The sequence below is a fragment of the Rosa rugosa genome, chromosome 5 (assembly GCF_958449725.1).
Source record: "Rosa rugosa chromosome 5, drRosRugo1.1, whole genome shotgun sequence".
In the NCBI taxonomy this organism is placed as follows: domain Eukaryota; kingdom Viridiplantae; phylum Streptophyta; class Magnoliopsida; order Rosales; family Rosaceae; genus Rosa; species Rosa rugosa.
In genome coordinates, this window is record NC_084824.1 from 19,506,226 (window position 1) to 19,533,019 (window position 26,794).

General features: G+C 38.0%; 3 protein-coding genes across 7 annotated transcripts; 1 reads left to right on the top strand and 2 right to left on the bottom strand.

Moving 5' to 3' along the window:
• Positions 1-5,252: 5,252 nt before the first annotated feature.
• LOC133712395 (pyruvate, phosphate dikinase 2) lies at positions 5,253-11,643 on the bottom strand. 4 transcript variants are annotated; one of them, XM_062138499.1, is made up of 21 exons: positions 11,518-11,643; positions 10,845-11,146; positions 10,604-10,660; positions 10,249-10,482; positions 9,924-10,061; positions 9,659-9,821; positions 9,311-9,546; positions 9,080-9,208; positions 8,812-8,991; positions 8,525-8,662; positions 8,099-8,263; positions 7,850-8,011; positions 7,678-7,767; positions 7,396-7,534; positions 7,051-7,228; positions 6,612-6,741; positions 6,291-6,419; positions 6,033-6,170; positions 5,855-5,932; positions 5,675-5,766; positions 5,253-5,489 (listed from the first exon to the last, which is right to left on the bottom strand). In XM_062138499.1, exons 1-21 carry the CDS (start codon positions 11,588-11,590, stop codon positions 5,447-5,449), a joined length of 2,994 nt encoding a protein of 997 aa, XP_061994483.1. In that variant the 5' UTR covers positions 11,591-11,643; the 3' UTR covers positions 5,253-5,446. The 4 variants fall into 4 exon arrangements, with proteins under 4 accessions (XP_061994483.1, XP_061994485.1, XP_061994486.1 ...); XM_062138501.1 differs by having other exon boundaries at positions 10,845-11,151; positions 11,518-11,629; XM_062138502.1 differs by having other exon boundaries at positions 10,845-11,162; positions 11,518-11,621.
• A 1,498-nt stretch (positions 11,644-13,141) lies between these two features.
• Positions 13,142-17,525, bottom strand: LOC133708674 (putative E3 ubiquitin-protein ligase RF298). 2 transcript variants are annotated; one of them, XM_062134151.1, is made up of 3 exons: positions 17,390-17,525; positions 14,679-16,805; positions 13,142-13,909 (listed from the first exon to the last, which is right to left on the bottom strand). In XM_062134151.1, exons 2-3 carry the CDS (start codon positions 16,800-16,802, stop codon positions 13,367-13,369), a joined length of 2,667 nt encoding a protein of 888 aa, XP_061990135.1. In that variant the 5' UTR covers positions 16,803-16,805; positions 17,390-17,525; the 3' UTR covers positions 13,142-13,366. The 2 variants fall into 2 exon arrangements, with proteins under 2 accessions (XP_061990135.1, XP_061990136.1); XM_062134152.1 differs by having other exon boundaries at positions 13,831-13,969.
• An 8,298-nt stretch (positions 17,526-25,823) lies between these two features.
• On the top strand, positions 25,824-26,455 carry LOC133712979 (uncharacterized). Its single transcript, XM_062139090.1, has 3 exons — positions 25,824-26,026; positions 26,117-26,162; positions 26,266-26,455. Exons 1-3 carry the CDS (start codon positions 25,862-25,864, stop codon positions 26,322-26,324), a joined length of 270 nt encoding a protein of 89 aa, XP_061995074.1. The 5' UTR covers positions 25,824-25,861; the 3' UTR covers positions 26,325-26,455.
• Positions 26,456-26,794: the final 339 nt, after the last annotated feature.

Consider the following 26,794-nt stretch of genomic DNA (forward strand, 5'->3'; position numbering starts at 1 on the left):
AGGACAGTTTACTTTGCCTGGTCCGAAGAAGAAGATTCATCTGAGTCTGAGACAGATTCTGAAGTAGAGTACTTCGAATCCAGACAAATGAATGTTTTGAAAATCAAAAACTGGGAAGAAAGTAAGACAGAATCGTTAATGTCTTCTTATCAGGTGAACCCTGGTACATTCGTTTGTGACTACTGCTTATGTCACGAAAAGAATGGTCTCCCTATGTTTTGTGAAGAGTCAAAAAAGACTTATCACAAAGAATGCTTCATAGCTGAAGCAAGAAGAAAAACCAAGAATGGTCTTGTCAGCCAACTGGTTGAACAAGAATATGAAGAATATTTCTCTGAACAAAAAGAGAAAGAAATAGAAACTATGTTCCAAAAAATTACGGAACCATCTTCCTCAAAAATAAAGGAAGAAATCATCGAAGAAGAAAAAACCGATGAAACTTTTGAACTGGTTAAACCACCAGAAATTGTTCCAGAAGAATGTAAACCATTCATTCCAAAGGAACAAGCTCAAGAAAATGAGCTTCAGCAATCAAAAGTCGTCTCTACGAGTAGATACAGCAACTACATAGAGATTGGACTAAAATTCCCTGATCATAAAAAATATCATCTACATGCCTTTGTAGATAATGGATCAGGATTTACAGTTGCAAAGAGATTTGCAATTCCAGAAAAACTTTGGAAAGAAGAAAAGAAAACAGCTACTGGTGTTACTTTTGACGGAAGCCATCTCACCATGAATAAAGTAGCAAAAAATGTTCACATCACCATTGGTGGAGGAACATTCACCATCCATAACGTCTGGCAATCTGAAGGTCAAGGCGCAGATTTCTTGTTGGGTAATGATTTCATTCTCCAACAGAGATTTATTCAGGATGAAGAAGCAATAGGCTTCAGAAAAGGAGAACGGGTGTTCTGGGCTGATAGGCTTCTTCAAGCCAAAAGTATTGTAGGTCCAAACTTTACTACCCAATATCAGAGATCGCAACAGAATAGTGGTGATCTTACCCCCTACAAACCCAAATTTGAACCCATACTCCAAATCAAACAACAAGAAGAATTACTTGTTGAAGAATCTTCTGAAGAAGAAGAAGAAGCAGAAACTAGTGAAGAAGAAGAAGCTAGTTTCATCCATGAGCATAACCTCAAGCACTTTCAGAATAAGCTTGAGTCTCAGAAAATTCCCACTCTTGAAAAAATCAAGAAGCTACTGGAGCAGAACATCGATGTAGATCTTCAAAAGTTTTGGGAAAAAGACCCAGTGGTCTGTGAATTAAGATTGCATGACATGAATGCCATCTGTCATGTCAAAGCCATTCCTCAATACAAAGAGGAAGACCAAAAAGAATTCAGAAAAGATATTGAAGATCTCCTGAACAAGAGATTAATTCAACCTTCCACTAGCCCTCATCATGCTCCAGCATTCTACGTGAGAAACCATACAGAAACGCTAAGAGGAAAAGCTAGAATGGTGATTGACTACAGAGACGTCAACAAAAAGACTGTCAAAGACGGTTATCAAATTGCTCAAGTAAGAGTACTGATCAACCAGCTCAGAGGAGCTAAAGTCTTTTCAAAATTCAATGCAAAGTCGGGTTTTTGGCAGGTCAAGATGCATCCTGAGAGTGTACATCTCACTGCATTTGGAACACCTCAAGGACATTACGAATGGTTAGTAATGCATTTTGGTCTAAAGCAAGCTCCCTCCATATTCCAGAGAAAAATGGATAATATCTTCAAACATGTTGCGGAGTTCTGCGTCGTCTACATAGATGACATTCTGGTCTTCTCTAAAAACAGAGAAGAACACATGAAACACCTCCATGAGGTTGTAAAGCTGATAGTTCAGCATGGAATTATCCTAGGTGAAAAGAAAATCTTCTTTATCCTCGATGAAGTTGATTTCCTAGGAATAAATATCAAGAATGGAGTGATAAAACTCCAACCTCATATCCTTGAGAAAATCTGGAAGTTCCCAGATAGAATTCCTGATGCCAAAAGTCTAGAGAGATTCCTTGGTGTCATAAATTATGGGAGAGATTTCATCCCCAATATTTCAGGGTTAACAGCAATGTTATCTCCTAAAACGAGCTCCAAAAGAAAATGGAACTTCACAAAAGATGATGAAAAAACTGTGAAGCAGATAAAAAATCTCTGCAAAAACCTCCCTCCTCTTCAACAACCAGAAGAGAATGATGAGATTATCCTCCAAACAGATGCAAGTGATAATTACTGGTCCGGTGTAGTTCTGGCAAAAGCGCCTGGAACTAACATTGAAAAAATCTGTAAATTTTGTAGTGGCAAGTTCAGCCCTGCAGAACTGAATTATCCCACAGGGGAAAAAGAAATTTTAGCTGTCAAGAAAACAATTTTAAATTCTCCAGCTTTCCTTGGAAAACCCTTTACTGTCCGCACCGATTGTGCCAGAGTAAAGAATTTCAAAAATTTCAAACTTGATAAAGTTGCTGATAGAGGAAGACTAGCTAACTGGCAATTATTCCTTAACCAATATGATTATATTGTTGAATTAATTGCAGGAAACAAGAACTATCTTCCAGACGCTTTGACAAGAGAGTTAGCTATGTTCAATAGAAGAGAAGACGACGAAGGTCGCAATCCCAGAAGCAGAAGAGCTGGGAAAGAACATGAAACCTCTGAAGATCCCAAAGAAAAGATCCTCAAAAGATTCTTGCTAAGCACAAAAGACTTAGCCACAACTGATCAATCCCAGGGTAAAGGATTGACTAGCCCGTCTCAAACGGCAGACGGTAAAGGCTCATCAAGACCGTTGACGGCTGTTGCTTTGCCAAAAAGCAAACCTACTCCAACTGGAGTAATAAATGTTTTCAATTATGAACTTCGAACTTTCGATACTCCTGTGTTCAGAACTGGCAGGAGATTAGCTTACCACCAGAAGGCAATTCTGGATAATCTTCTATTTGCCTTTCAGGAAAGAAGCAGTGGTCTAATGTTTCCAGCTCTATTTGCTTTAGCTGAAGAACTATACGAGAATGCTAGACCACAGTTCGAAGAGCTACAGCAGAGTGCTGTCAAGAAAGAAAAAATTAACTTCCTTGAAAGTCCAGAAAGTGCTAGGGTCCCTATCATGGCACTCACTGAAGCAGACTGGCATAAATTCCACAATCTAATAGGAAGGCACAATTCAGAAGACCTAGTTCCTCCAACCCTCTTCATCATCGCGGGACCATATGTTGGAAGATACCTGGTAAATGTTCAGAGTGAACATCCACAAGAACACAAGCTTTGGCTTGTTGAAAATGGTTTTGTCCATAATCTGTGGACCAAAACTAATGATGATCTAAAAGGTTTGCCGCCCATCATCGTCAATACAGTCAAGAATATTAGAAAAACAGATTGTACGCTTCGTCTGAAGTTTAGATCCACCCCTCCAGAATGGATCCAGCAAGCAAATGGTGAGGTTGAATATATTGCTCCATATCATTATGTGAGAATTATTCCAAGACAATATCTGCAACCTGCCTGTGTCGGGTATAATGGCCAACCAAACTCTAGCATCCCATGGATGAAAGCCATGACTTTGGAATACATAAAGAAGATCATCTCTGAATACCTCAGCAATACCTTCCTGGCAGCAGGAGAGAAGATTATTATCACTGCTTACGATCATCCTGACGTTGTCAGCAGTGACCTATTCCTATCTCTCACCCGAAAAGAGATAGACTCAACAATGGCATGCATGCAGTGGATGGACAAACTTGAAAACGACAACCACTACAAGATGTATGTCGACACAGACGTAGAAGACAATGCTACAACAGTTAGAAGGGCCCAAACAGACAACCACTCGTTTGTCTTTGGCCACCACTCAGAGACTGATGACAACATGTAGCAACTGGTGAAAGAAAAAGGCACTAAAAACAAAAAAGCAACTGTTTCCTTTTCAAAAAGATACTTTTGCTTTTCAGAAAAGAAGAAGGTGAGAAACATTTCACCCAGATGCTTTTGCTTTTCCCTGTCCGACCTCCATCATCAGGAGCACTCAGAAAAGCAGAAGATCACGGAGTTATGCTGTACATTTTTGTATTTTGAATTCAGTTTGAGTTCCGCTCTCTATATAAAGAGCTTTAGTTTCATTTGTAAGGCATTCGAAAAACGGAAACATCATCCGATATTCGAAAAGAGCCATAGTAGTGTGCTTCCATTCCTATCTAGAAGTGAAGTAGTGTGCTCCGGTACAAGTAAGTACTTGTTCTCATTCTTATGGATAGCTAAACAGCTTTTGCTGTTTACCTGAGAATGAGGCTCTGAATGTTTAACATGTATATTATTTGAATAAATAGATTCGTGTGGTTGCTCACCCACTTCTTCAAATGTTGTTATCAGTTATTTTGTTGTCATTATTTCCTTACTATCGTTGTCATCATGTTCCTTCATGTTTTTTCATATGTATGTCATTATCCTAGATGTCTGTGTCTTATGGAAACGCAAAGTCATGTTTATATGATTTACCTAGAAAAACCAGTTTTAAAACCAAAAATTAAGACAAAACAGCAGTGATTCCGCCTGTTAAAGTATCCGTTAGGCAAGTGGCCGTTAGGAGAAAAACTTGGGCATGTTGAAGGCTAGGTTTGTTTTGTTTTTGTCGTTTAAAATAAATTTTTTTGGTCAAATACTATTAGCAAAACCACGGGTTATTATAGGATACAAATGACATTTAGATAAAGACCTATACCTTTTAGTCTTTCCCCAAAACTAATAGTGAAATACATAAATGTTGGGCAGTTGGGAAAAATACGAGAGCTTTTTAGGTAAACGGAAAAAACCCCAATTATTAAATCGTAAATTATATGGGTTGTGTCTTTTCATTGAGATAATTTCAACACCTCCGAATTTTAGAATTTCAATTCTCCGAACAAAAATGGAACGCTCCATACTTGTAAAAACAAGAATGGAACACTTTGTACTTGTAAAAGTTATTCCACTTGTGTCGTGTAGATGTAGAACCACAGCCATGATCGTGGATTGGCCAATTCACGAGACCAAAAGTTCTTCAACATGTTGTTGTTACCAACACCCACCAGCACCATCACCATCACCATACCAGCTTTTGAACCCTTCAAACTTGTGGGCAGGCTAAAGCCTTAACCACAAACCTAAAGGGAAAGCCCGAATTTAATATGAATGTTAAACAATATGATAAAATTTTCCTAAAACATACATGCTATATATGATCAATGCAACTATGATTATGTAACTCGTAACAAGTCTAACTTGTGTAAACTAAGAAATAATTTATTTCAAAGATTGAACCCAAGAATTATTCACATGGACTAGTTCTTTTTGAAGTACTATGGAAAAAAAAAAGATTCTCTCTTTATTTCGGTCTCCATAGTAGATTATGGCATTTTTCCGACTGGAATAAGAAATTATTTACAAATGAAAAGTCGCAAATTATTCAATCTGTGTCAGACGGCAACTTGAGCTGCTGCTAGCCTTGCAATAGGTACCCTGTCAAAGCATTTACAATTACGAATTTGATTAGTTATAAAGCGGACTTTTATTTGAATATTGGATAGTCTACATACTATATAGTCGATTTTTACTCTATGTTTGATAGGGTGTTGGTGTGACGGTATAAAACAGAGCATTTTCAAATAAGTTACCCCAGAAGAAAAAAGAGAGAAAAAGAGAACCTGAATGGAGAACATGAAACATAGTCTAGTCCAGCCTCTGCGAAAAATGCAACAGAAGAAGGCTCCCCACCATGCTCACCGCATATTCCAACCTGTTTGTTCAAAATCATCATCATGTTAAGGAAAAAGATGGATGAAACGGGAAACCCTTTGGTGCTATATGGCCATGCTGTCATTTACCTTTAAGCTTGGCTTAGCTGCACGACCCTTTTCTGTGGCCATCTTGATGAGCTGCCCAACTCCTCTTTGATCCAGTACCTAAAAGCAGTGCATTTGGACTGTTAGTGTCAAGAAATCAGTTTTAAGTTACTTTTCATGATGAATTTGTTAGTCTTTAAATCTATATATTATCACTAACCTCAAATGGATCATTTTGAAGAATGCCTTTGGACAAATAAATAGGTAGGAACTTGCCCACATCATCTCTACTGTACCCAAAGGTCATCTGGGTGAGATCATTGGTTCCAAAAGAGAAGAACTCTGCTTCTTTTGCAATCTGTCATCATTGTTATGATATTAATCAGCATTATAATATGAATAATGTATTCTTCCTTATACGTTGAATATCAAAAGACAACCTTACCAGCACAAAGAGATACGTATCAACTTAACCTACCTCATCTGCAATCAGAGCAGCTCTGGGAATCTCAATCATGGTTCCAACCTTGAAACTCAAGGTAGTACCCATCTCAGAGAACACTTTCTTTGCAACACTCCGGATTAAAGTCACTTGGTGTCCCAGTTCCTAAGAAACGAAAGAAAAAAAAAATGGATGTTACAGGAAAGGGTAACTTTTGGTGCTTTATTTATAGTCATAGAAGTTTCATCACTATAAACTTTTGTACAAGTAGCAAAGGAGAACCATATTCTCGCAAATTAGCATTGCGAATAAATGAGGAGAAAAGAGAAACGGATGAACAAGAATGCGGGATCATACCTGAGGTGATCCAACAAGAGGAACCATTATCTCAGGGAAAACTTTAACACCCTGGTTGCTCGTCAAGACTGCAGCCTGAAAGACTGCACGTGCTTGCATTTCTGTGAGTTCTGGGTACGAAATCCCTAGCCTGTTGACACACACCAGCAAAGGCCTTTCATCAACATCAAGAGATAATAGGTCTTTTGCATATGATCAAAATCTTCACTTTAGATTTGTAAACTAATATACATGAATTACTTTCATCTAAGAGAACAAGGTTTTTAAACTTGTGACATATTTCTAGACAAGGAGTGTTAACTTTCAAATGTTGGAGAAGACAAGAAACGATGATTGTGAAACTATTAAGGTGATTAAAGTTCATCAAAGAGACGTTTTGAGAACAAAAATTTGAGTTATTATATTAGAGAGCTAATGTTAGATTTAAGAGTCATCACACCTGCAGCCCCGGAAACCAAGCATTGGGTTTACTTCTGTTAATTTATCAACTCTCGAGTAAACATCATCCTCAGTCATGTCAGTCTCTGCAGCTACTTCTTTAACAATCTGTTCTAGGTCACCTTCTGGAAGAAACTCATGAAGTGGAGGGTCTAACAATCGGATGGTTACCGGAAGACCTGGAATGCCACGAATTTATAATTAGATAAGTTACAACTTACAACTACAAGATTATAACAAAAGTGGCCAGTCCTATGTACTTTTGTCACATAATTGGTCCATGCATGATTTTTTTAAGTAATAAACTTCAAAGATTTATATGAAGTAGTAGAAAAATTAAGAATACCATCCATTGCACGGAAAATTCCTTCAAAGTCAGATCTCTGATATGGTAGTAAGAGATCCAATGCTGCCTTTCTCTGCTCAAGTGTATTTGCCATGATCATCTTTCTTACTGACTTAATTCTATCCTCTGAAGCAAAGAACTGAAACATTGGAAAGAAGGAAAAAGAAAGAAACATGAGAAATGTTGATAGAGTTTCATAACTCTAACTACTCCAACATTATTTCAAAACTTAATATAGCAAGCAAAACTACAAATATATTTTGTCACAGGAGAAATGCTTACCATGTGCTCTGTCCTGCAAAGTCCAATCCCTTGTGCACCATTGTTTCTTGCTGTTAGTGCATCTTCAGGTGTGTCGGCATTTGCCATAACCTGTTGATCATTTACCCCATTTTAGAGAAACCCAATAGGTGGTGGAACAAATCAAAACCATAGAGCAAGAAAGCTATGGCACCTTGAGACGCCTAAAGCTATCAGCCCAAGACATAAAGGTTTCCAAATCACCGCTTAAAGCTGGAGGAGAAAGTGGCTGTTTTCCTGATATGACTTCACCGGTGTTTCCATTGAGGGAGAGCCATTCTCCTTCTCTAAACAAAGTGTCCCCAATCACAACAACCTGCATATCTCATCAAGACACCCAATTAATACATTTCCCTTCATACTTTACTAAAAGTAGTTGTGAAAGGGAAACTAGAATAATCACCTTCTCATCATCATTTACTCGGATATCAGAGCATCCAGAAACACAACATTTACCCCATCCACGAGCGACAACAGCTGCGTGAGATGTCATGCCACCTCTAGCAGTCAAGATCCCAGCAGATGCATGCATTCCCCCAATATCTTCCGGGCTGGTTTCCGTCCTTACCTAAAGGTATACAACAACCATAGTGAATTGTTATGAAACCAGAATGTGACCACTATAAGTCTTTAGTTACTTCAAGAGTACAGGCAGTCATATCCTAACTAGATATCAATATCTTTTTCAACTGAACTCCCCTATTAGGATATATAGAGGTCTTTGGGAACTATCAATTTTCAAAAAAAGTAAGAAATCCGTTTTTGTGTTTCTTCGATCTATGTGTGGAAAAGCGAAGAAATGGATTAGATGAAAAAGATATTTGTTTACCAAAATGGTCTTCTTTCCTTGTGCATGCCATGCTTCAGCGTCCTCTGCACTGAACACGATTTGCCCTACTGCTGCTCCTGGTGATGCAGGCAAGCCAGTGGCAAGCACTTTGTCTTTGTATGCGGTCGGATCCTCAAACTGATCAGAAAAAAAATTATACTTAGGAAGTCAGAATATGGCCTATACTAATATATAGCAGATATATTAAACCTATAGGCAGATATATTCACTATTTCTAAGCAATCTAAACTTTCTCTGTTTTCTGTGTTAGAAATGAGCATGAATACCTGTGGGTGTAGAAGTTGGTCAAGATGTTGTGGTTCCACCATCTTGATTGCGGAGCGCTTTTCAACAAGCCCTTCATTAACCATCTCTACAGCTATCTTGACCGCTCCTTTACCAGTACGCTTTCCAGTACGACATTGCAACATCCATAATCTATTTTCTTGGACAGTGAACTCAATGTCCTTTTCACCAGAATTATCAGGAAAGAAAAGTTTAATAATAATATAAAAAAAAAAGACTAGATGTATACTGATAAACGAGAACTTTTACCATCATATCTTTGTAATGTCTTTCTAGAATTTCACAGTTCTCCACAAGCTCCTTGTAAGCTTCTGGCATGCAATTTTTCATGGTATCCAGAGGTTCTGGTGTCCTAATACCGGCAACTACATCTTCTCCCTGTTCAAATGCCATTCTTGAGCTACTGATCTCATAAAACTATAGAGTAAATAGTCTATACTTCTATCGGTTTAGAAAGAGATGATAGAGGTGTAAAAAAACCTGAGCATTGACTAGAAACTCCCCATAGAGCTTCTTTTCACCAGTGCTTGGATTTCTAGTGAATAGAACACCTGTCCCTGAAGTGCTTCCCATGTTCCCAAAAGCCATGCTTTGAATGTTAACTGCAGTTCCCTTTAAACCAGTTATCTGATTGATGCTCCGGTATTTGTTGGCCCTCAGGCTGTCCCAAGAATTAAAAACTGCTTTAATAGCCAACACTAGCTGTTGTTTTGGATCTGCAGATACACATGAGAAAAGCCGACAAGCACAAGTTTACATACAGAATTTTTACTAGGAAAACTAAAGGTGGAAAAAATAGGAAGACTTTGTTAGCGTTTTACTTGGTACCTGAAGGGAATTTTTGACCCGTAGCTTCAAGATAGACACTTTTGTATTGTTCTACCAGCTCTTTGAGATCAGAAGCTGTTAACTCTGTATCAAGTTCAACTCCTTTTTGGTGTTTATAGTTTTCCAACTTCTCCCCAAATGATGAGTGTGGAATTTCCATAACCTTCAAAGGGAAAGGGAAAATGATTACCAATGAGTTCAGAGTGCATGTTGAAGGTTTGTGTCAAATACCGACATCATGAAATGCATAAAGAAAAGCACTTACAACATCTCCAAACATGTCTAGGAAACGTCTGTATGAGTCATATGCAAAGCGCTCCCCACTTTTTACAGCTAAACCAGCAACCACCTCATCATTCAGTCCAAGGTTGAGGACAGTGTCCATCATGCCAGGCATAGAAATCTAGGCACATACATAGCATACAAATCAGTTGGTGTACAAAGTGAGGTTGTATATGCCACTAAAAATATATATTCCATTGGTTCAAAATTTCCAGCATCATGAGGGAGATTAAACATCAGTACGGAATATTATAAATTGAAAAAAAAAAAAAAAAACCCAGAAAAATTGAAATTGGAAGGATTCATACCGCTGCACCAGAGCGAACAGAGACAAGGAGGGGCTTGGAAGGGTCACCAAGAGTAGCTCCCATAGTCTTCTGCACATAATCCAAGCCTTCTAGTATCTCCTCCCACAAACCTTCCGGTAATTCTTTACCATTCTCCTGATACTCTTGGCATGCTTCTGTTGAGATAGTAAGCCCAGGTGGCACGGATAGCCCAATGCTAGCCATTTCAGCCAGGTTTGCACCCTTCCCTCCCAACTACAATGCACAGGCATTGTGATCAAATATAACACTAAAACTTACTAACATGTGGACTACTCTTGATAACTTTGACTGAACCTCATGATTTTCTCAAATGGAAAGTATAGTAAAAGCTTACCAGTGACTTCATGCCCTTGTTTCCTTCACTCCTTCCCTTCCCAAAAGTAAAAACCCTCTGCATAAACAAAAAAGAAGCCTTTAGGTCAGCAACACCAAAATCACCATAAACAAAATGGTTACACTAACAGTCCAAATTTAAAATGGGCTTACAAAATGCTTGCACTAAACTAGACATAGAGCATCCAACACGAAATCAATTGACAATAAGCGCGAAGTTTAGACTTCAGTACAGGAGTTACCTTGTGCGTTGTTGGAGTACTCGGGTCCAAAACTGGTGATATCATAGGCTGAGCTCCGATCTGGCTCTGGAGCTCATTTTTCTTAGGACCGGGGTTGGTGATCCCATTTGTTATGGTAGCAACGTGAGGCTGATGACGGGTCTGGCCGACTTGGGTGGAGCCACCGTTCACGCCGTTGAGGAAAGAACGATCGTTGAACATTCTGTGTCTATAAGCTACCTCCGGTGAAGTCCTCAAGAGTAAACCTTTCACTGTGGATGACATTTTCACTGTCTTTGTGTCCCTATTTATAGGCTTCCTCACTGAACTTCAGTCAAACTAATCAGTCAACACTAGTTGGATCACTGAAAGTGGTTAGATCAGGCGGAGAAATTCAAGGAATACTTGGCAAAACAAAAGCTAACAAAGCTGATATTTAGTTGAATTATGATCAGAGCCAAAGCTTAGTCCCCTCCCTAACAAATATTCCTAGCTCCCCGCTTTGCATATAGAATTGGACTGATTCTGTTAGGAAAAAACACTAAAAGCTTGCCGACAGTGAAAAATTATTTGGGTCCAAAAATTGTTTATGATGATCATTTATTTTGTATATTACATAATTTCATAGAGTGAAGGACTTTTATTGCAAAGAAAATTAAAGGGTGTGTGAGAATTGGTAGAGGGAATTATTTACCTGGGTGTTTTGAGTTGCAGAGCTTCTTCAGACTACGAAAAATGGCGGTTTGGGTTGGTTTGATATGTGACATGAGTGGACGAAAGTTATAGCGGTATGTCTTGCCTCTTACTTAAACTTTTGAACTGGGCGTTTGACCATTCTGCTTCACAATTAAAAATTCTGGAGGAAGGTGCAAGGTGACACGTGGCACAATGCTTCTGACATGTCAGATAAATCAAGGATATAATTTCATTTACCAATAACGTGTATAACTAAAATTTATCCAATACAACTGACTAGTACCCCATTTGTTTGGAAATAGGACAAATAAATAAAAATTTAATTAGAAAGTGAGGATTATTATCTCGATATTTAATTGATGGAGTTATAAATTAAATTCTTTAGAAAAATTTCATCAAACTAGCTAATATGATAAGGGTGATCAAATGACCTAACATGGAACCCCTATATCTAGTGTTCGAATCTCAACTCTCACTACTTCGTAGTTAGTAGCTTTGAGAGACCTTCGGGTTCGTGAGCACAAGAAGTAGCTAACCTTTATTTCAAAAACAAAACAAAAAATAGTTAACGTAACCGAGGTAGATTGTTACATCACCCCAGATCAAAAGAAAAGGAAAGTTTTATCAAATTCATAAATTTTTCATCCAAATGTACTGTAATAAAATTGGCGGTTAAGATTTATCATTTTTTTATTGGAAAAGATCTATCAGATTTTTTTGTTTTTTATTTTTTTTTTTGTAGAAAAGTAGATAATTTCATTAGTCCTTATCCAGGCCAGAAAGCCCTTATATCAATTTTGGTCTTGATCCAAACATAAATGGCTCAAACTCTTGAACAAACTTACAAATACCCTCTTTACAAACAGATTTATCAGATTTGTTTAGTTTAACTTTATTTAAATAAATGCTTATAACTTGTAAAGAAAAAGAAATTGGAGTTTATTGTTCTTTTTTGGAAAAGGGGGAGTTTATTGTTCTTATTAAATAAAAGTTCATAGGAAGGTTGTAGTAAATTTTATAAAATTAAAAAGAAGTGTTGACTACTTTTATCATAAACGACGGTAAATATGGCACACATCTCAATGACCATATCTTTTAGTAGAAATATTCCCACAACAAAAATAGTATCTTTAAGGAGAAATGAATATGAGGATACTTCAGGTATTTCAAGTCAAAACAGGAGGGAAAAATCTGTTATTACAGTTAACGCTGCTGCTGTCAGATGATGACTTGGCAAAAATGGCTTATGGTGGGGTCGTCACCCCTCCTTCGCCACAATAATTAAATATAAGTATTTGAGTCCAAGCATTTCATGCCACGTGGCTCGCTAGGGGATACGTTGTCACCCTGAAATCCTGCTTTCTATTTTATTATCCACACATATATAGCACTATGGCAGTCACCAAATTTTGGTTGAATTATTGGGTTTTTTTATTTCATTTCTATGACTACAATCAAAGGTGATTCATTTGTTACATCGAATATAAGTACCATCAGGTATTTCTTTTACGAAACAGGGTATGGGTGAAAAATAGTTACATACTGCGACCGAATACGACATTGGTTGTGTGTAAACTCAAATATGTGTATAGAACTCTAGACTAGCCAACGATATTTCTGGATAAGAGATCAAAATTTAAGGCTAACAACATATAGCCGGTATAGATTTCAAACTAGTACATTGTTGAGCAAATGGTGAGAAAATCATCAAACCAACAGCATCAACATTGGAATACAAGGCAAACTTATCTGTCAAAACTTAAAAGGAGGTGATCCAAACGCATTTATTGAGTTCATAGGAGTCCCACAATCTTTATTCAGAACACTCACTCGATCCCATAAGATAGTTAAGATCGAGCATAACGTACAGAAATACGCCATTGTATGGGGCTCCTGCACGACGGACAGTCCTTCATACCCTGTTTTTCATGGAGCTCATTGCAAGTTCTGCAGACCACTTGATGGGCACATGGGAGGAAAACCACAGACATTTCCTCGGAGAGGCACATCACACACTCCCTTTCGCGTTTCACCCCTCCTGTCTCAGAGTAGTCGTGCAAATCCTTCACTACGTCTGAGATAAATGGCATCTGGGAGCCCTTCTGATCCAGACTATTTTCAACGTCTGATACCTTGCTGGCATAACTTCCATCTACACCCCTCCGAAGGGCTGCAATCTTCGAAGAATCACTCTTGAGTCTCAACTGGGAGATTTCTTTATCAAGATTCTGAATATCATCTTTGTATTTCTGCAGATTGTTTTCTGCTTTCAGTTTGATCTGATCCTCCTTGGATTTTGCTGAAGCCTCAAGTTGTTCCCTTTCTTTTCTTATTGAACTTGCCTGCTCAAGTAGTTCTTCCTTTGATTTCTCCTCTTGTTGCCATCTAGCCTGCGATATTTTTTCCCCTTTCAGTGAGAAGAAGCTCAGAAGTAAAACCTATGACAGTAACTAAGAAGGAAACAATTGTAAACTCATCAACAACATCAATGATTCTATCAAAATGAGTTGTACAGAAGAACTATCAACAATGCATCACTCAATCCCTTAGTTTAGTTATAACTTTCGTACTTCTTAGAACCGTGTGATTGACGATTCTAAGTAACAAAATTGTGTGTTTGCATGTCTGCCCACATGGGAGCTAGTAAAAGATAATGACAAGCTCCAATAGTTCAAGTCTCAATAGCATCAGTTTGACAGTACTGTATATTCTTATCACATCATATGCACCGGTACCAAATAAATTTGCAATGGCTGAGTAATCTGCCATCTTAAAGTAGCATGTCATACCTACAAGATGGGTAAAGGGCACACTAACTGAAACAGAGCCTGGGTTCAAACAGATGGATCCAATGTTAGGATCCTATGCAACCTCCTGATTTATGAAATTAATAACCCCATCTATGAAATCCATTTCAGGACCAGTACAATGTCCTGCTTTGAGATCTAAGAGGTAATGGATAATAGTGATTATGCTAATATATCAATCAGGTCTATGCCTTGGAAATGAGAACTCTCTTGGTCCTGCATCATATATTGGTTAACATGTCCCTTTACTGATCCCATCCATGTGAAAAAAACAAGTCTATTATAGGTATATTTAATCCTATACATCCATTGTCTATTTGGATATCTTGGAAATAAATTATTTAGAACATACCTCTAATTGTTCCTTGAGATCTCTGGCTTGCTCTATTTCCTGAAGCAGCTGTTTTAACTTGCGTTTTTCTGTCACCAGTTCTTCGCTGAACAAGGCTTTCTGCTTTTCCCACGACTGAAATTTCATGAGTGTCTTCTTCTCCCTCTTTGATACCTCTTGACAGCTTGCAGCTGACTCTGCCGCACGTAACTTGGCAGCCTCCATCTCCTGCCTTAGTGCAGCATTCTCCACCTCAAGCCTCCGGACGGCAGAATTTGCTTTTTCCACCTGACCGCTAGCCTTGGACAAAGCATTATCCATCTCAGCGAGTTTCTTCATGGTGTTCTCCTCCAACGTTAGTTTCTCTTTCTTCAGCCGTTCAACTTCTTCTTTCTCTTGCCTTAATGACTTAAGTTCAGCCTTGTCCTTACCTAGCCTACGGGCAGCCTGCATAACCTTCTGGTTAGCCCACTCTGTCCACTCTTGCAGCTGATTTTGCAGGTCCCGCACCCTAGGGCCCAACTTCAAAATCATCTCATCTTTTTTGTCCCTGGGTACCCACTGCCCCAAGGACTTATCAAAAGGTATCCCAGCAAAAATAGAATTTGAGTTATCAGAATTAAAGCTAACAGGCACTGGGGTAGTGTTGCTTTTTGTAGGCAGTGAAAGGGAAAGCTCAGTATCAGCAGCTGATAATGCAGGTGGAGTAGTGGCTGCTGGCAATGTTTTTGCAGTAATGGGGGCCGGTAATGTTGTTGAATTATTCGCAGAAGGTAACATGGATGAGACACTGTTCATAGGCAAAACTGAAGCAGCATTCTCAGCATCCACGTTAAAAACTCCGGGGGAAGAAGGTCCAGCATTGGTAGAAAGAATGTGGTTCCCATTGTCTTTAGGCAAATCAACTCCCATCGCCTTGCTTATTTTCAAAGATGCATTCTTTAAATTAAGAGCGGTAGAGTCTGACACAGATTTTAACTTCTTATCCAAAATTAAACTGCCCAAACCACTCAGCTTCCCTGCTCTTGAAGACCCTTTACATCCATATGTACGGTAATTTTTCTCCAAATGAAGTGACTTTTGTCGAAGCATGTATTCTCTTTTAGTACTAATAGAATGGACCTTTCTAGTGCCCACAAGCTTTTCCTCTACAGCAGGAGATGGAGATGTTCCGGTTGTGCCCTCTTTTTCTAAGAGTAATCCATTGTTAACCGAATTTTTTGGTTTAGATGTCTCAGACTGTGAACTAGGAGAACCAGGCACTGATGAGATCGGCTTACCAGCATTCAGAAGACCCAATTCTAAACTCTTGGCTTCTGTTTTGGGCTGAGGTTGATTTGAAATGGGTGAACTTCCATTTGACACGCCATCACTGAGGAAACTGCTTATGGGGTCACCATCCATTGCACAAGCATGAGAGACATTCATGTCACAGATCAATAAGCACCACATTGCATCGCCAGTGCTGAAGAAAGGCCTAATCTCGCGAAGAACACACACCAGTTCCGCCAATATGTACTTCTCTAGCTGCTGTAAATCTTCAAAACAGTGCTCCCTTGAAGGATCAATTTCTTGGCCACTCCTAAGAAAAACTAAAGTATTATCCACTATATTAGACACAGTATCTTTGGACCCATAACAAAGACCAGACCGCAAAACAGCTTTTGTAGCAACGCCTTCGGTGTGACCACAAGCAACAATCTTTTTAATTGCACTCTTGAAAATTGTGTCCAAATTGCTCATAACAAGTTCTTCAAGCTGGGTTTCTGTGAGATCACTCCAATCAGCATCTTGAAACTCTTCTGCCTCTGATTCCCTTCTAGGCCGGCTTGGGCCAACCTCAGATGAACCAACAGCACTAGACAATCCAAGGTCAAGTTTCAACCCATCAGAATGGTCTTGATTAACAAAACACAGGTCACAGACACTGGTTTGTCCATGATTCTGGTGACTGATTTCAAATTTTTCCGCTGAAAATTCGTAACTCGCACATTCAGTTTGAGGTAAAGGCAAAATCTTATTCTGGTCCCCTAAAGGTGGATCAGCCCGGAACTTCCTCTTATTTCTACTACCCTTTTCTTGAACAGTTATAGAGGGAGACACTTGAGTGGTACAACTACTCCCCTTGGCAACCATTGACGCCATTTTCTACACAAAAACAATATCTTTCAATTCGTTAATTCATATGCACAAGTCTTATCTAACCTTCCATATAGCCCTACAAAATTACCAATTTGTCAATCACACAAAACTGTATCAAACTACTAAAATCAACATTGACAATACAATTCATAATCCAGCTCATCATCATCTACTAGCCAATCTAACAAAAACCAATATAAACCAGATTAAAGTATTGCATTCGACAACGACTGTACCACACACCTCCGAATCTCACTATTCAAATCAATGGTAACCAACAATATAAAACGTTAATCAATCAAGCCATATCAATCAGAGAGATACAAACACTGCCCAGAAGCAAAAGCTCAAGAACCAATCCATGCTGAACAAACCCCAGTTTGATTACATATAATCGAATTATGAGCTACCTATATGAAACTCAATATGAATCTAATAAACAAACGAGTCCATTAGATCACAATTGAATGAAAGCAAAGAAAGAAAACAATCCCAGAATCTTGCAAGTAGCTGTAGACATAATCAGAGATCCCCAATACAGATACAAGAATCTAAGGTTTGATAATCGAATACAGATAATCGAGACGCACCCGAATTGAGCTATTGTTCGAGCAATCAGAGGGGTATGACCAGTCTCAGAAGATCAGAGAATGAGAAACAGAATTTATACTTTTTCTTATTTTCTTAATTATAAGAGAAACAGAGAGAACGTCTTGCTCTCTTAAAGCTCCTCATGTGTGGGCCATTTTTATTTTTCATTTTATTTTATTTTACTTTTTGTTTGTGGTTTTGTAATAACCAGACCAAGTAACCATGGTTAGCTGAATATGCCTTTCTGTGGTTAACAAAAATTTGCCACCTAACCCATATTTTTTGTTTTGGTCATAGGCTCATAGCCACCTACTCATATAGATGGATTTTTCTCCAACATAACAAGAAAATAGGTATATATAACTTTGGGTTTAGAACTTGGAACAACTTGTTCTAAGCAATTTGGGATCCAACAAAAACAAATTCTAGGAGTATTATTAGTTGCAAAATCGATATTTTATCACAATGCTCGAAAATATAGATGCAATCAATCAGTTCAATAACATCTAAATAGAGAATTACTGGAAAAATATTACCAGTGTGCAATAGTTCTCGAATCGTGTTTGGCAAGCAACATTAATGAAAAGGAATATTGCTTGAAAACGTGTTTGGCAAGTAAATTTTCGCGCGCTTCTTGATAAGTAAGGTCAGTTAACATGTTGTGAGTGAATTAATTATTAGATCTTATAACGTAAGGTTTATTAAGATTCTTCCTTTTCACAATTAGCGAATTGAGAGAAAATATTACTAGCATTTATGATAAAAAAAAAAAAAAAAACAACCTAATAAGGTATGTAAATCATACTTAGAGAGAAAGTCGATGTAAAACTAGGTTTCTCTTCCCCTATTCTCAGCACCATCGCTGTCATTTTGAAGATGGTTGACCAAGTCTTCGCTCGTCTCGCAGCATCGCTTGCTAGTTCTGACAACATGAAAGTCTTGTTTAGGGTCGTTGGCAAGGCGGCGATTTCAGATCATTCATATGCAGTTAAGAGGTTGTTGTCAATTAAGAAGAAGCTTGATCTCGAAGGCCTTCATGAGGACCATGGCTTTCGTATGGGGCCTCAAGAATAGACTTTCGATCTAGGGACAAGGAGCCTATTATGTGCTCAAGTTTGTGAAGGAGTCAAAATGGCAGTAGATTGTCCAAGGTGGGCCGTGGTTTTATGGAAAATTCATCTTTGCATTGGCTAAGTTCCACAGGCTCAGTGATGTTGAGCAAACTCTGATTGTCCTGTTCACAATTTGCATATGAATGATCAGAAATCACTGAAGTATCGGCTCAAGAATTGGTTACGCAGCTCGAAAAGTTTTGTTCCCCGCCACCGGTAATGATAGCTCTTCCACCTGGAAGCACCATAGTGGAGGCACCGGCTATTCCTGGTGTAAAGCGAATTGCCTCCATGGCGCTGGTAACTTACAACAAGAGTTTTATATCGGTAGTGGAACACTCATCAGCTGTGACAGTGCCGGTGTCTTTGGACTTTGAACCCGCATTGGTATTGCCACAAAAGGCAAACTCTTTGATAATGTCTCATTTAAAGAAGCGTAAGGATAATCGTTCGGTTGAAGCTTGAAACAAATCCAAGCTGGAAGATGTTAAACTGTGGAAGCTAACTGTTAAAGCAAGTTCACCCGTTGGGTCACCAGGTCACCTACTATTCACTGCTTTTTAGTGTTTATTTCCACTCTCTGGGTCACAGGCACAGTTTCCAATAAGACCTGGGTCACCAAGTCAGCTTGCAGGTCACCAGGGTGACACAAGGCGACCCAGGGCACGAAAACCAAAATCAGATTGAGAAGGTGTTGATCAATTGAAGAGGAGGTGAGAGGGTTAAGGAGAGGTGAGAGGAGATGAGAAGATAACAACGTCTAATGTAGACGTCTCGCATACCAAATCAGAAAGAAAAAAAATCAGCAAATTAACAATAGCTACAATCCCAGCCCTTATATTACCAACAACAAGCCTGTTTTTCTTTAAATCCCTTGTGGTACTGTAGCTGATCCATCCGCAAGGCCTAAGCATGTGCGGCCATTTTCCTTCCATCTTTTAATTGATTCTGTTATTGAGTAAATTACCAAAATAACCTTTTGCAGACTTCTAGACAAATACGACTATAGCTACTGACAATTATCGTGATTTTCAGAGCTCAGGTTGAAGCACTGCGTTATTGAAGCCGCCGGAGCACATCGGATCTCTGATTTCAATGGAGGTCTGAGTGCTTTGTGCGTCTGAATGTAATCGAAAGGCTTTTCTTCATGGAGAATTCGAAAGCAAACAATAGCTCAGGTTCTAGCTAAATTGTGATTTTCTATCTTGTTGATTCTTCCTTCTTCTTCGATTCTTGTTTTGCATTTGCTTCAATTACTTGTATATGTTTTCAATTCGAGGAGTTTCCTTCAATCTGATCAGTTTGATTTGTTTATTGTGTATTTGATTTTTTTTTTTCAAGTTTTGATTTAGTTGTTCATAGCTTTATTCTTTGACGAATCTGGTGCGGGCAGGTGCATAGTGTGAAGGTCGCCGACGGATTTGGTGGACTACGAGAAGGTGCTGAAGCTTTTCTTCGTCCCCATGTGGCAGTGGCCCGGGAAAGAGCCTCTGGTGCACTGTAACAACTGCAAGCTCTTCTTTCCTCAGAAGTATTCTCTCTCGCCACCCAAGGCTGATTCTATGGCGTAGGAGCTGCTGCAGTGTAATTTTTGTGATAGAAGGGTGGAGTCTGAGTTCAAATTCTTCCCATAATGTGGCTCAACTCTGTGAGACTGAATGTAGTTTCACCAATTAAGGTCTTGTTAGGGTTTTCGAGTGGATTGTAGACTACAATACTCTGTTCTTGTAAATTGAATTGTGAAACCAGTTTGCTATATTGCTTAGAAGTTTGAATTTTCGAGATTCTTGCAATTTTGGATAGTTGTTTCAACAAGAATTGGAAAAGGTATGAAATAATTGGATTTCATTGAAGAGAGATGTTATGATACAAGTGCAACACACATTACATGTCCTGTAAGACTGGGAAACAATCAAAGGCATGTATGAAAAAGCAGGTATCTCGAAAATGGTGTACATATTGTTCTACTTTACAAGGGGTTTCTATGCAAATACCATTTCTCTTGTCTCTGATCAATTAATAGTTGTCGTCAAGTCGCTATGGGACTAGTTTGTTCAAGGCTTCATCAAGTCCAAGTATGCCAAACAACATGCCCTTATTAGTTATTGGTGGATTTTAAACTCACTGTCCCAAATCGGAAAACCATATTTTTGGCATCATAAAACTGCAGCAAACATTTTGTTAGGTCATCTGATTTGCAGACCTAGTCCTTCTTGATCTCCTCTTCATAAAAATTCTTAATGAACCCCCAAAACGGCGTCTTCTTTAGCTTCCCCCAAGCCTCTTTTCCAATCATTGTTCGATTGGTGTTGATAGTAGCCCAGAATGCATGCAGATTACATTTATACTGTATGTAATCTGGTCTCTATGCTCTTATCTTCTTTGTTCCAATCAGTACATCATCTTTGCCTAATGCAGCAGCCTCCCTCTTTGCCACTGTGATTAATCTGTGTTTATGATAAATGCAAATATATGAGTACTGACCGCCAGTAGTTTATTAACCCTCAATAGTGTACTGACCCTCAATAGTTTACTGACCCTCAATTTGATTAAGAAACCATTATAGCTTATAAGAATGCAAAAGACCTAATCAAAATATCCTCACAGTTGCAGCAGATCAATGACCAGAATTTCAAGCAGAAAATAAAGACTAACAGCAGTAATAAGATCAAATATCCACAGAGCCTATAGGTAGACATAATTGCAATGACCCTCCCATAAAGTAAAGCTAAGAAATCTGTCTAAATATGCAAGCTCAACTGAACCGATAATAGATTTAAGTTGAATACCTCATGTAATCATGAGGTTGCAATACACGTAAGGTTACTGACCCTCAATAACATACTGACCCTCAATTGTTTATTGACCCTTAATAGGTTAGTGACCCTGAATAGGATACTGATCTTCAATAGTTTACTAACATTCTATGGGATTAATTAACCATTATAGCTTATAAGAATGACTTCTATACTGGAAAGTGGTAGCTTAAAGAGAATTGATATTTTTCACCTAATTGGCTAATTCCATTACCAACCACTAGTTTTGTGACTATCAGGCTGAATATCATTTTTTGCCAATCATATTGCAAAAGAGTACAAGCTCTTCACCTAACTAAAGATGCAACGATTGAGAAGTCAAAACTAAGAAACTAGAGCACCCAAAAGCCGTGCAAGCAACTAAAAAGAACAAGAAAGCATAGAATTAGAATCACATTTAATATAGCACATTTAATATAGCAAAAGAGAACTGGATAACAATATAATGGCAAGGGGTAACATGGAGGAAAGTAATTACTGTCTGTGAAGAAGCATATCCAACAAAAAGTGGTTCACTACGTAAAGAAAAAGCCGTTCAGTAACAGACAGACCATAGCATTCATAAAGAGCAGCAAGCAACAAAAACAGGTTTCTTCATATTTACGACATTCACTCAAAAGCCCATGGTTAAGGCTACTGACCCTCAATATATACCCTACTTACAGAGGCAAATAAAGAAAATTACATATAAACCCAAAAATTCAACCTTCTATTAAAAAACACCCATACAAACTTTTCTTTTAATTTACACCCAAATCACATTAATAAACCTTCTATATAGAGTGATTCATAAAAAAATAAATAAAAAGAAAACCTTCCATATAGACTATATGCCTATAATCAAAATATTTTTTCTTATTTAATTTCATGTATATCTAATTTGCCTCAAATAATTCATGTCTAATGTACCTACTAAATATGTATATGTAGGTAGGGCTTAAATAATAGAAATGTTCAAGCTTAATAGAGATCGACACGCAATGATCTACACCACAATCATAGGTGTAACATTTTTGTTTATACACATAGGTATAATATAATAGAAAATCTAACAAACATGTATGATACAAAAAATAATAATAAATTCTAATACAAATTATCTAGAAAAAAAATGTATTCTAATGATCAGGTACCTTTTTAGTACATACCTTACAAATAGAACAACTGTATAATATGTTATTAACCTATGTTTGCTTTCCATTCAAGTGTTTATATGAAAAATATAAAATACCTTTTATATAGAAAAACAGACCACGAAATAGAGAAATCAGATATAAACCTCGATGTAGGTATTGATTACGAGAGCTTCAATCAAGGGTCTAGTTCATCAAGTGTATTTGTTTAGAGCTTGTGGCATATTAAGACATTTTTTTGACAAAAACATGTTTTATTTGCTATGTCAGTTAATGAGAATTTATTTATGTATTCAACCTAATCAACAGATTTGGGTGTATATTAAAAAAAATCATGGATGGGTTTAATCTAATAGGTGTAATCAAATTTGGGTGTAAAATGAAATGCCCCTAAAATCAAATGATACAGAAAGGATTTGTAGAATTTTTCAAGCAAAAATTTGCAGAATTCTCAATTTCACCATCAAATTAAGTAGACAAGAATCAAACAAAGGATTTCCAAATAGGAATCAAACAGAGAATTCACACTAAGAAAAACAATAATAGAATTCACAACCAAACTGAGCATAATCAAATTTCTCAACCAAAACCCTTTACCTGAGGGAGAGATTGTGACAAGACGAGGCTGAAGGAAATTGGAGGATCTGAAGGATTCGAAAGTGTTGAATGCAAAGCCATTGATTTTGACGGAGGCGGAGAACCGATAATCATGATCGAGGCCCTACTTTGTGCTGCTATACTCACCTATACAAAATTGAACAAAAAAAGCACAAAAATCAGACTATAGCTACTGACCCTCAGTAACTAGAAATTTCTCTACTGACCTTCAAGCCCTAGCTTTAAAGGAGCCTTGCCGCTGGAGCCTTGCTTTTCTTCTTCACCGCCGCAGTCTCGCTCTGTTGTTTCACCTAGGGCTGGCAAATCCAACCGATCCAAACCAGCCAACCGTGTCCGTCCCGAACCAAGGGATTCGGTTACCGACATTGTGGTACGGTACAACCGTACCGATATACTATACTTGGTACGGTATCGGTATTGAATTTTAATAAACCACGGTATACCGTACCGTACCGTATATTTAATATAATATTTAATTAATTTAAATATTTATTCTACAATCAATCATAGCCGTTGATTTTTTTCTGTTTTATTCCAACAACCGTTAGATTAGACTTGGAAAACCCTAATCCCAAATACATCGATCCCTCTCTCACTCTCTGACTCTCTCAGTCTCCGCCTCTCTCCAGTCTGGAGACTCACCTCGTCTCTCACTCTCTCTCTCTCTCGAACCCGATCGAAAATGGACCTGAGCCTCTGCCTCTCAAACTCTTGGTCCAAATCCAAATCCAAACTCCTAATCCGATCCCTAATCCCTCAGTGACTCAGTCCATCTCTCGACCATTCCCTCAGTCTCTCTCTCTCTCTCTCTCAAACTCGAGCCTCAGTTCGAAGAATCGAATCCCTCGACCCATTCGATTTCATTTCACATCAAAGCGATTCGATTCACATCAGTCGATCAATTGTTGCAGTACTGCTGGTGAGTAGGAGCTCGGTGCTTCAATTGTTTAGGATTGTTGAGGTTCGAGACTTCGATCTACCCAGTTTGTCATATATTATCAATTTGAATATATGGTGTATCTTTTTTTGCAATGTTCTTGACATGTTTTCTTATAATCTGATATGTAAAAAATCTTTACTGGGTTGTTGTGATTATATGTTTTCTGGGTTTTGACTAGAGATGATTCGCTTATCAAGTTATCATAGATGAATTGTTATCACTTTGCACATCTTTACCAGTCTCAGCTCTACACAAGCTGATGCATAGCAGGCAGCAGCCAACATCGTGAGCTTTCTTGTTCAACGTTAGAAATTGCAAAAACTTCCTAAATTCTTCTTCATTGATTGAATTTGCAGAATTGCCAGCATTCTAATTCTTTTCAACTAAAATTGATTTGCAGAAAGTTTGAGTCTTTGAGTGAGGCAGGGAGCACAACAAGCAAATATGAAGTGACGATGAGATGAAATTTGAGTCTTTGAATACTTTGTTTTAAACTATTGTCCGCTTTGTTATTGTATGATTTATTCATTTGTGTGAACTGTAAATGATGATATGAGGTGATGATGAGATGAACTGTAAGTGATGATATGAATTATGAAGTGATGAACTGATGAGTGTAAGTGATGAACTGAAGTAGATGTGAGAGAATGAGAGACTGAGAGTTATAAGTTTTTTGATTGATTTACATTTGTGTATGAGAGTTATAAGTTTAAATTCATAGAAGTTAATTGATTGTTTTTTATGTGCTTTCAGTTTTTCACTTGTTGACAGGTTAGGGATTTAAAATTTCCATTTGGGCCAAAGCTAAAAGCTGGCCCAATCTTAAACTCGGTTGGAGGCCCAACCAACCGATACCAACCGGTACCGAGAAGTCGGTATACCGACTTTTGTGGCCGGTAGTGGTACTACATTTTGTGTACCAATAAGTTCTGGTACGGTAGGTGGTATTGGACTTGAAGGTCCGGTACCGTACCCAACCCAACCCTAGTACTTTCACCGCTGCAGTCTCTCTCTGTTGCTTAGCCGTCGGATTTTCTCTCTGTTGCTTCGCCGACGGTGCCTCGCTCTATTGCTTTGCTGCCATGACCAAACCCTAGCTTCCTTCTGATTGAAATTGAAATGAGGCAGTGAACTGAAATGAAATGGGTCGAATAAGTGTCGATGACATTTGACGTAATTTGTTGAAAACTATATTGCCCTTTCTGTAACTAGGCCTTATAGTGGTTGACGACCCGTTAGTTTTAAAAGACCGCATGGGCTAAACGTTTTAGATCTTGCGCATAGTAAAAACTCAGTAACTATTGTAATTATTGGTGTTTGCCTAAAAAAAAAATAGGGTTTAAAAGATAAGGAAAAAAAAGAAGGAATTTTCGTTATTTAGAAAAAATAAAAATATAAAAATAAGAAATTATGGTTTGATGATATGGATATGCCACCTAAGGTGGGCTCTAGGTGGTTTCTCAAAAGGTGGCTCACCTAGCATTACTCATAATAATTTCATCTAAATTTTTTTATTTTTTTGAAAAGTTCATCTAAATTACTTTAAGTATGACTCAATATCGACATACCTCACATATAATGAGTCATCATGTGATGAAATCTACATTTATTATTAATGAATTGATACAATACAAACGACCCCTTTTTTCGAAAAACAGAAAAAAAAAATATGAGAAAAGGTTAGTGTGAAACATGAGTACGAATGCAACCTTTACGGGTCATAATGTATTGGGCTTTTGGGTCTAGGACTTTTGCTTCCTATGTAATCTACTTCTACATTTGTAGTTTGTTTTGTTAATGAATGAACTATTTGACCAAACAAAAATAAAGAACAACTACAACGAACCCAAAAATGGGAGAGAAACTCAGCAAGATGACCCGACCCGAAACCCAGGCAGAACCAAAACCCAGTGACCAGTCGCAGCCGCCACCACCGCCTCTCCATTCGGAGGTAGAAGACGACGATGAGAACGTGAAGCAGCTCAAGGAGTGTTCTGCTCTCTATCTTTCCTTACAGGTAATGTTTCTCACCTTGAATTTACATTCTAAAATCCTAAAACCCTAAACCCTGAAATCATGTGAAAACCCCTTTGTTTGTGGCTTGCAGGATTGCCTTATCAAGAATGATAGGAATTGGAAATCTTGTCAATTGGGTGTGCATTCTGTTCTCTCACTTCTTCCTTCTTTCAATTTTCTGGGTTTTGATCCTGCTTTGATGATGTTTCTTGTTTACTGGGAACTAATGTTTTTCTTCAGAAGTTCAAGCCTTGAAGCAATGCAATGAGAGGAAGAAGAAGAATGACAAAGAAAAGTGAGATCATAGCAAAGATGAGTTGCTGACATCAAATTCCCTATTACGTACCATTTTCGGATTTTGTTGTTTAAATGGATCTATAAATGAAATTGTTAACGACTCTGAAATATCTCTGCATTTCCAGTGTTCTGATTCAGCTTCAATAATTTCTTGTGACCATAGATTGCTAACTATATTCGTGTGAATATAAGTCATTCCACTGATAATCTCGAAAGGAGCAAAAGGTTTTAGATTTTGGAGAAGAAGTTGCTTTGATTTGGCTTTTCGCTAACTTTTGCTAGGCATTTGCTAGACATCATCCATTGTAACTGACTTGTAATCATTCAGAATGTAAGTAATAGCAATCCTACATAGAGCACTAATCATGTTCATATGCATAAAGACATTCTGGAAGGTCGGAACAATTGCATGTTAAAGAGATGAGCAGAAAAGCCCCTGGTCAAATACTTGGATAAATACGCACTTAGATAT